At 63.9% G+C, this 9,902-nt stretch overlaps 1 protein-coding gene across 5 annotated transcripts; it reads right to left on the bottom strand.

Moving 5' to 3' along the window:
• Positions 1 to 2,102: 2,102 nt before the first annotated feature.
• ELAVL3 (ELAV like RNA binding protein 3) lies at positions 2,103 to 9,615 on the bottom strand. 5 transcript variants are annotated; one of them, XM_066570461.1, is made up of 8 exons: positions 9,555 to 9,615; positions 8,256 to 8,541; positions 7,333 to 7,436; positions 6,818 to 6,971; positions 5,934 to 6,150; positions 5,301 to 5,339; positions 4,841 to 5,187; positions 2,103 to 4,237 (listed from the first exon to the last, which is right to left on the bottom strand). In XM_066570461.1, the coding sequence occupies exons 1-7, from the start codon at positions 9,561 to 9,563 to the stop codon at positions 4,842 to 4,844; spliced, it is 1,155 nt and encodes a 384-aa protein (XP_066426558.1). In that variant the 5' UTR covers positions 9,564 to 9,615; the 3' UTR covers positions 2,103 to 4,237; position 4,841. The 5 variants fall into 5 exon arrangements, with proteins under 5 accessions (XP_066426558.1, XP_066426560.1, XP_066426556.1 ...); XM_066570463.1 differs by having other exon boundaries at positions 4,841 to 5,166; XM_066570459.1 differs by having other exon boundaries at positions 8,256 to 8,544; positions 9,555 to 9,601.
• Between the last annotated feature and the right edge of the window lie 287 nt (positions 9,616 to 9,902).

The following is a 9,902-nucleotide window of genomic DNA, read 5'->3' as shown; positions in this document are numbered from 1 at the left end:
TTCCCCGCTCCTGCCGCCGCCGCTGCATGGCGGGCCGAGCCGCGCCTTCCCCACCGCGGCCCCCCCCTTCAGAGCTGCTGGATGGCGCGGCTCCGCCGCCGCCTGCAGCCACGGGCGTCCCGGCGTTCCCTTCCACGGCCGCAGCCGCGGCCCCGTTCCCGTTCCCGCAGCTCCGCCGCCTCCCGCACGCCCCGGCCCGCCCGCTGCCATGGTGACTGCCCGCGCTGACTGAGTGACACAATCCACGCATGCGCAGTTGCTACAAGCCCCGCACCAGCGATATCACTCCGCGCCGACTCATGGAACCACAGCGCTGCTTCCGGGATCAGCCGCACGCATGCGCAGTTCTATCTGCACGGCCCCGCCGCCGCCCGCCGCTGCTTTCGCCGCAGCTTTGGCACAGCCCGGTCCCGGTTCCGAGCCGCTGCGTGCCGCTGTCCGGCCACAGCCGGCATCCCTGTGCCCTGTCACGCCGCTTCCGCCGCCACCGGGTCCGTACACGGCACCACAGCGGGGGAAAACTGCAGCGCCTTGCGTGTATCCTTCCGCGTCTCTGCCGGTGCCGGGCACGGAGCGCTCCCCCCCCCCCTCCCCTCCGCAGCGCGGGACCCTGCACAACCGATACCGAATATGCCTCTGCGTTTTCCCCTTCCACACTCCTAGCACCCAGTGGGACTGCTTTGTGTCACGATTCGTCTGCACAGCCACATCCATGCACACAAACCGTGCGACGAGGAGGGGGAGGCTGGAATGTGACAGCTGCTTTAATAAATACAGGACAGACAGAGAATTATTGCGCCCCTGCAGATCCCGACACAAAATAATTTCGATAAATAACTGCTCCCAAATAGCTCCAGAGTCCCCCCCAGTGTTTGGGACAGATTTCTCGACCCAAAAAGACACTAAACCCTGAAAATTCGCCAGCAGTAATCCCAAATTAGAAAACTCACAAAAATCTTTTGATAATTTTCACCTAACAGACTGGGATGAAGTCAGAGGCCAGATTTGCAAAGAAGAAAGTCTAAATCCTCTAGCTACGCCTTTAGAGCCCTCAAACCCATGGCAGCATCCCCACACATGCAACGAACACCCTCAAAACCCTCGCAGCACCTCTAAACCGTGTCCAGCAATCCCAAAACTGCCCCACAGTGCGTCCCAGGGCCCACGGCCACATCCCGGTCCCTCCACTGCACTCACAGTCTGTCTCCAGTCCATCCACCCAGTGATCCCAGGGAAAATGGAGCTTTTGAGGAGAAAAGATGTCGAAATGGAGAGGAAAAAGCTTTTTTTTTCCTGTTGTTTGTGTGATGGGAAAAGGCAGGAAGCGTGAGGGGAGAAAGGGTGGGAAACCTGAGGGGAGGAAAGGGTGGAAAACCTGAGGGGAAAATGGAGGGAAATGTGAGGGGAAAATGGGCAGGAAATGTGAGGGGGAAATGGGCAGGAAATGTGAGGAGAAAATGGAGGGAAACATGAGGGAAACATGAGGGGAAAAGAACAGAAAGCATGAGGAGAAATGGTGGCAAATGTGAGGGGAAAAGGACGGGAAATGTGAGGGGAGAAAAGAGCGGAAAACCTGAGGGGAAAATGAAGGGAAATGTGAGGGGAAGATGGGCAGGAAATGTGAGGGGAAAAGAGCAGGAAATGTGAGGGGAAGATGGAGGGAAACATGAGGGGAAAAGGACGGGAAATGTGAGGGGAGAAAAGGGCGGAAAACCTGAGGGGAAAATGGAGGGAAACGTGAGGGGAAGATGGGCAGGAAATGTGAGGGGAAGATGGAGGGAAACATGAGGGGAAAAGAACAGAAAGCATGAGGAGAAATGGTGGCAAATGTGAGGGGAAAAGGGCAGGAAACGTGAGGGGAGAAAAGGGCGGGAAGTGTGAGAGGAAAATCGAGGGAAACGTGAGGGGAAAAGAGCGAGAAGCGTGAGGGGAAAGTGGGGGCAAACGTGAGGGGAAAAGAGCGGGAAATGTGAGGCGAAAATGGAGGGAAATGTGAGGGGAAAAAGGCAGGAAATGTGAGGGGAAAAGGGCAGCAAACGTGAGGGGAAATGGCTGACACTCCCTCAGCCGCCCAGTCCCTCCCTGCCGAAACCACGAACAAATTCTGCCTTTTAAATTTTTTTATTGATTTTTTTTTCCATGAAAAATACAAAGAGTCGAGTCCAGGGGTGGGGGCCGGGGGGGTCCCGGTCCCCTCCGAGGGGTCCCGCAGTGCCACAAGGGGGTCCCTGGGCACCTTTTGTCCCCGCGTTGGGCCCCCCAAAAATGGGCCGGGGCTGAGGTGGGGACCCCTTATTGCTACTGAATTGGGGGTCCCCTGGCCCCCCTCCCCAAATTCCAGGGCTGGATCCCTGGACGAGGGGACGGGGGGTCAGAGTTTGGGGGGGGGGGGGGGGTGATGGCGGATCTGGACAACGGGGGTCGCTCCTAAATATTTATATTAATAATAATTAAAACTACAAGAAGCTTCACACAGGCACGACACAAAAAAACCAGGAGCCGGGGTGGGTTTGGGGAAGGGTCTGGGGAGAAAAAAGAGGGTCCCGGGGAGTGCCAGGATCAGGGAAAAACCAGGGAAGAATAGGAAATAAATGGGAACTAAACCACTGAAAAGTGAGAAATTATCCCGACGGCGAAGGGAAAATAAATAAGAATCGCAATAATAATAATAATAATAATAACATCAATAATAATTAATAAGAAGAATAATTAAGAATAATTAAGAATAATAACAATGATAAGGAGTATGGGGGAACTCAGGGTTGGGGCTTTTCAGGTGGGGTTCCGCCCTTTTTTTTTTTTTTTGGACAGGAGGCTCCAAACTCCAGCAAGTGGAGTAATTTGGGGCAAAAATCGCCCGTTTTGGAGAATTTGGGAAGGGAGGAGGGGGAAGTGTGACAAGACACATTCCCCTCCCTCCCAGTTTCGGGGGTACCAGAGCAATCCCTGGCATTTCAGCGCCACTGGCCCCCCAAAACTTGCCTTGATCTCTCTTGGGGTTCACAAGCTGCTTCCAAGGAACTCGGGGAGCACAAAGCAGGTTCTCACCCCCTCTGGAAAAGGCGATTTTGGGGATTTTGGGGGATATTTCTTAATATTCTGCTATAAAAATAGATGGATTTGGGCCGGCGGCTGCCGAGGAGTCGCCGCTCCCTGCGCCAGCCACGCTCCTCCTTACCTGATAACGGGTAACAGGTCTAATGAAACACCTGATTAATCCTTACTTTTGCTCTTCCTCCCCAAAAATTCCTCCCCCTCCCCCAGAAAATGAAGGAAAAACATGGAAAGAAGGAGAGAGCGGGAAGACGCCCCCCCCGCCCCCCTTCCCCCTTGCTGGAGCCCTGGAGTGGAGGGAAGGGGGGGCACAGCCCCCACCTGGACACACCTGGATCAGGTGAGGGGGGGGCACCGCTCCAGGTGGTCCGGCCACTGCCGGAGTGGTGGGGTTGGGGTACCCGGGGGGGTCCCAGGTGTGTCCACAGTGTCCTGGGGGGGCTCTCCAGGGCCCCTCCCAGTGCCCTGCAGCACCTGGAGGAGGCCTCAGGGCGCCCGTCGGGGACAGGTGAGGGCGTCCAGGTGTCCGGGCTGTGCCTCAGGTGTCCCCACGCTGTCCTCAGTGGCCATGGAGGGGCTCTCGGGGGTCTCCATGGTGTCTGTGGCGCTCATGGGGGGTCCCCGTGCTCTCCAAGGTCTCCAGGTGCGTTTCTCCATCTCCTGGAGACCCAGGATGTCCTTGGTGTCCATGGAAGGGCGTGCCCAGGACCTGAACTGGGTTTCTCCGTGGTCTCCATGGCGCTCATGGGTGGACCCTGAGGTCTCCAGGATGTGTTTGGTGCTCATGGGGGGCCCTGAAGGTCCCCGAGGTCTCCATGGTGGGTTTCTCCATGGTCTCCATGGTGTCTATGGGGGGACACTGAGGTCTCCAGGTCTTCATGTGAGTTTCTCCATGATCTCCATGGGGGTCCCCGAAGGTCCCTCAAGGTCCACAAGGTCTCCAGCTGGGTTTCTCCATGGTCTCCATGGTGCCCATGGGGGTCCCTGAAGGTCCCCAAGGTCTCCAGTTGGGTTTCTCCGTGGTCTCCATGGTGCTCATGGGGGTCGCTGAAGGTCCCTGAAGGTCCCCAAGGTCTCCAGTTGGGTTTCTCCGTGGTCTCCATGGTGTCCCTGAAGGCCCCCAAGGTCTCCAGTTGGGTTTCTCCGTGGTCTCCATGGTGTCCATGGGGGTCCCTGAAGGTCCCTGAAGGCCCCCAAGGTCTCCATTTGGGTTCCTCCATGGTCTCCATGGGGGTCCCTGAAGGTCCCCAAGGTCCCTGAAGGTCCCCAAGGTCTCCAGCTGAGTTCCTCCATGGTACTCATGGGGGTCCCTCAAGGTCCCTGAAGGTCCCCAAGGTCTCCATTTGGGTTCCTCCATGGTCTCCATGGTGCTCACGGGGGTCCCTGAAGGTCCCCAAGGTCCCCAGGTTCTCCACCCCCCTTTCCCCACGGTTCCCACAGAGGGGATCCCCAAATTCACCATCCCAATTCCACCATGGTGCTCATGGAGGGGGTCCCCACATCCCCACAGGAGACCCCCACATCCCCATGGGGTGGGACGGAGCACGCCAACCTCAGGCCTTGTGCTGCTTGGTGGTCTTGAAGGAGCACCCCAATTCCACCAGGGGGGATCCCCACCTCCCCACAGGAGACCCCCACATCCCCATGGGGTGGGACGGAGCACGCCAACCTCAGGCCTTGTGCTGCTTGGTGGTCTTGAAGGAGCACCCCAATTCCACCAGGGGGGATCCCCACATCCCCACAGGAGACCCCCACATCCCCATGGGGTGGGACGGAGCACGCCAACCTCAGGCCTTGTGCTGCTTGGTGGTCTTGAAGGACACCTGCAGCACGCGCTCGCCCAGGCGGTAGCCGTTGAGGCTGGCGATGGCCATGGCCGCCTCCTCGTAGTTGGTCATGGTGACGAAGCCGAAGCCCTTGCACTTGTTGGTGGCGAAGTCGCGGATCACCTTGACGTTGGTGACGGCGCCGAAGGGCCCGAAGAGCTGCCACAGGACGCTCTCGTCCGCCTCGGGCGCCAGGTTGTAGACGAAGATGCACCAGCCCGGCCCCGGCGTGCCCAGGCCCACCCCGGCCAGCGCCGGCACCGCCTCGATGGCCAGCGGGGAGAACCTGGGCAGCAGCGACAGCGGGCTGGCCCGGGGTCAGCCGGGGCTCCCGGGGGCCCTCCTGGGCCGGGGAGGGTCCCCGGGGTGGGGTCTGGGGGGTTTGGGGGGGTTTGGGGGGTGGGGAGGGGGGGGTGTTACCTCTTCACCCCATAGGCCACGTTCAGCAAATTGTCCAGGCTGGGGGAGGAGGGGGTGTTAGAGGGGACAGCGGGGGTGGCCCTGGTGACAGGGGGGGGGTCTCTGTGCCCAGGGGGGTTCCATGCCCCGAGACCCCCCTGTGGGCACTCCCAGGGTCATTGGGGTTCATCTGGGGTGTTCCCCACCCAGCCCCCCGGGACCCCCATTCCTGGGGCTATCCCCTATTTCCAGCCACTGGAAATCCATTCTGGGGGTGTCCCCAATTCCTGGGGTGTGCCCCCATTCCCAGCTCCCCAGGACCCCCATTCTCAGGGATATCCCCCATTCCCAGGCCCCCAATTCCTGGGGTGTCCCCTCATTCCTGGGGTATCCCCCCCATTCCCAGGTTGTCCCCCCATTCCCGGGGTGTCTCCTCCATTCCCTGGGGTGTCTCCCCCATCCCGGGGGTCCCCTCCATTCCCGGTCTATCCCCCCCATCCCCGGGGTGTCCCCCCCATTCCCAGCCCCCTCATTCCCAGGGTGTCTCCCCCATTCCCGGGGCTATCCCCCCCATCCCCACGGTGTCCCCCCATTCCCGGTGTATCCCCCCCATTCCCGGTGTATCCCCCCCATCCCGGGGCTCCCGTGTCTCACCGGAAGCGCTGCGGGGGGGGGTGCAGGGCCCCGTAGCGCCGGGCCCCGGGGCACAGGCTCAGCAGGGCCCCCCCCGATTTCTGCCCGGGGCTGTTGGCGAACTTGACCGTGATGGGCTCGGCCGCCCCGAGCGGCTTCTGCCCGTGCAGGCCCCGCACGGCCTCCTCGGCCTCCACGCGCTTGTCGAAGCGGATGAAGCCCACGCCCCGGGACACACCTGCGCAGGTGACGTGTGGGGGGGGGTCGGGGACAGCCCCCCCAAACCATCCAGAGCACCACAGAACCCCACAGAACCCATAGAACCCCCCAAAATCCCACAGAACCCACAGAACCTCCCCAAAACCCCACAGAACCCCACAAAATCCCCCAGAATTCCACAGAACCCACAGAACGCCCCAGAACCCCACAGAACCCCACAAAACCCCACAGAACCCCACAGAAACTACAGAACCCCTCAGATCCCCACAGAAACCATAGAACCCCCCTAGAACCTCCCCAAAATCCCCCAGAACTCCACAGAACCCCACAAAACCCCCAGAACCCCCCAAAACCCCCCAGAACCCCCTCCCTGCCTCACCCACCCACAGACCCCTAAAGGGATCGCTGGGTAACCCCCACAAGGGGAGCCCCACCTCTCCAGAACCCCCAAAATTCACCAGAATCCCCCACCCCAGGGATATCCCACCCCCCCAAATCCAGGACCCCATTCCAAGGGATTTCCCGCCCCCAAGAACCCCCCAGAACCCCCCAAAATCCCCCAGGACCCCATTCCCAGGGATTTCCCACCCTCCAGAATCCCCCAGGATCCTGAGGACCCCCAGGCCCCCCCATCCCAGGGCTGTCCCCCCCCATCCCAGGTGCGTTCCGGGCACCCCCGGCCTCACCCGTGACCTGGTCCACGAGGATGCGGGAGGTGATGATGCGGCCGTACTGCGAGAAGAGCTGCTCCATCTCCTTCTGCCCCATGGCCTTGGGCAGCCCGCTCACGTACAGGTTGGCGTCGCGGATGGACGCGGAGCTGGGCCGGGCGTAGGACACCTGAGGGGACAGGTGAGCCCTCGGCACCGCCAGGGACACGGGGACCGCGCACCCGGGGCTCCCGCCCACCACAAAGGGACCCACCCACCACAAAGGGACCCACCCACCACAAAGGGACCCACAGGTGCCTCCCACCCACCACAAAGGGACCCACCCACCACAAAGGGACCCACAGGTGCCCCCTCCACCACAAAGGGACCCACCCACCACAAAGGGACCCACCCACCACAATGGGACCCACAGGTGCCCCCTCCACCACAAAGGGACCCACAGGTGCCCCACCCACCACAAAGTGCCCCCCTGAAGGATCCCACATGTGCCCCCCCACCCCGAAGCCCCCCAGGTGCCACCCCCAGGTCACCTTGATGGTCTTGGTCTGCAGCTTGAGCCCGTTGAGGGCCCCGATGGCCCTGTCGGCGTCGCCGGCCTCCACGTAGTTGACGAAGCCGTAGCCCAGGCTTTGCCCTGGGGCACGGTGTCACCGTGTCACCGTCACCGGGGTGGCACTGCCCCCTGCGCCCCCAGAGCCACCCCCAGCCCTGTCCCCAGAGCCACCCCGCCAGCCTCGCTGTGTCCCCATGGATGTGGCACTCGGGGGCAAACCTGGGGGGACAGGGACACCGGGGTCATGGGGACAGGGACACCGGGGTCACGGGGCAGGTGGGGACACCAAATTGTCCCTGCTCCCATGGTCACCATCTATCCCTGTCCCCACAGGTCCCTGTGTCCCCTCTCCCTTCCTATGTCACCATGTCCCATTTCCCTGTGTCCCTTGTCCCGCCTGCCCATGTCCCACCGCCCATGTCCCCATGATGTTCCTTGTCCCATCTGCCCATGTCACTGTGTCCCATCTCCCACACTTCACATCCCTGTGTCCCTGTGTCCCTGTCCCTGCCCCATGTCCCCCTGTCCTGTCCCTGTGTCCCTGTTCCTGCCCCTGTCCCTGCCCTGTCCCTGTGTCCCCATGTCCTGTTCCTGCCCCGTCCCCATGTCCTCCCACCATGTCCCTGCCTCGTGTCCCATGTTCCCGTGTCCTGTCCCCCTGCCCTGTCCCCCTCCGTGTCCCCGTGCCACATCCCCCTGTCCCTGTGCCCTGTCCCATGACCCCATGCCCTGTCCCTGTGTCCCCATGCCCTGTCCCCATCCCCATCCCCTGTCCCTGCCCCATCCCCATACACTGTCCCCCACCGTGTCCCCATGCCCTGCCCCTGTCCCCGTGTCCCCATGTCCTCTGTCCCTGTCACCCCTCGTGTCCCCATGCCCTGCCCCTGTCCCCGCCGGTACCGGTGACCTTGTCCCTGACGAGCTTGCAGGACTCGATGTCTCCGAGGCTGCCGAAGAGGCTCCTGAGCTCCTCCTGGCTCATGGACTGGGGCAGGTAATTCACGATCAGGTTCGTTTTGCTGTCGTCGGCCACGGGGGGGGGACCCGGGGGGGCCCCGTTGGGCAGCGCCGCCGCCACCCCCGGGCCCGGCACGGCCACCACGGGGACGGGGACGGGGACGGGGACGGGGCCGCAGCCCGAGGGCCCCGCGGCGCTGGGAGCCTGCGCCTCCACCGTGCTCAGGATCTGCTGGGGGGACAGGGGGGGTCACAGGGGGACACCGAGAGGACGGGGACAGGGCGGGCATGGCCAGGGGACAGCGACAGGGCATGGCCAGGGGACAGGGACAGAGGGATCGTGGGGACAAGGGGGGTCACAGGGGGTGTCACAGGGGGGAACCGCGGGGACGGGGACAGCGAGGGGACGGGGACAGCGGCAGTGCGGGCACGGCGAGGGGACAGCGCCAGCGGGATGGTGGGCACGGGGAGGGGACAGCGCCAGCCGCATGGTGGGCACGGGGAGGGGACAGCGCCAGCGGGATGGTGGGGACAGCGCTGCGGGGACAGCGCCAGCGGGATGGTGGGCACGGGGAGGGGACAGCGCCAGGCGCATGGTGGGCACGGGGAGGGGACAGCGCCAGGCGCATGGTGGGCACGGGGAGGGAGGGGACAGGGCCAGCGGGAGGCGGGGACACGGCACGGGGGACAGTGACACCCGGGTGGGGCCATTGGTGGGGGGGGGGGGACAATCCCCCCATTGTGCGGCAGCGCCCCCGCCCCTTCCCCCCCCTCCCCAATAGCGCGGGGTGGGTGACAATGGCCCTTTGTCACCGGGCGATGGGGACACCCGGGGCCACCAGCCACGGCCCGGGGGGCGTGGGGACAGCGACACGCGGGGACAGCGACACGCGCGGGTGGCTTGTGCCCCCCCCCCCCCCTCCGCCCCGAAACCGCCGCGGTTTGGGGAGGGGTCCGCGCCCCTCCCTCGCCCGCGCGTGTCCCCGCAGGTGCCGCCACCCGCGTGTGACGCCGCGTCCCCGACCGAGCGTGTGACACCTCACGGGGAGGGGGGGGACACCGAGAGGAGGAGGAGGAGGAGGAGGGAGGGGGGGGTGGGAATTGGGGGTGGGGGGCGCACGGGAGGGGGATGGGGGGGATGGATGGGAGATGGGGGGGGGGGCATCCCCGCAATCCCCCTCCCCAAATCCCCCTCCCCAAATCCCCCTCCCCAAACCCCCCTCCCCAAATCCCCGTTCCTACCGTCACCATCGTGTCGCCGGTGGGGGGGGGGGCCCCGCACGGCCCCGAGGGCTCGGGGGGCCCGGGGGGGGGCTCCGGGGGTCGCGGCGGCGGCGGCGGCGGCGGCTCCGGGCGCTGCGAGCGGCGGCCCCGGCTCGGTCCTTTAAACGTCCTTGGGCGGGCGCGGGGCGGGGCCCCCCAAAAACCGCCCCCCCCCACCCCACCCCACCCCCCCCCCACCGATATGGTTCAGTCCGCGCCCCCCCCCCAAAATAGGTGGGTCCGACCGTCCCCCCCCTCCCAAAAGAGATGGGTCAGCCCGACCCCCCCCAAAAAGGTGGTTCCGACCGTCCCCCCCCCCCCCGGCAC

Source organism: Molothrus aeneus, unplaced genomic scaffold, assembly GCF_037042795.1.
Source record: "Molothrus aeneus isolate 106 unplaced genomic scaffold, BPBGC_Maene_1.0 scaffold_30, whole genome shotgun sequence".
Lineage (NCBI taxonomy): Eukaryota > Metazoa > Chordata > Aves > Passeriformes > Icteridae > Molothrus > Molothrus aeneus.
The sequence above is the reverse complement of the archived record's forward strand: the minus strand, read 5'-3'. Positions and strand labels throughout refer to the sequence as shown.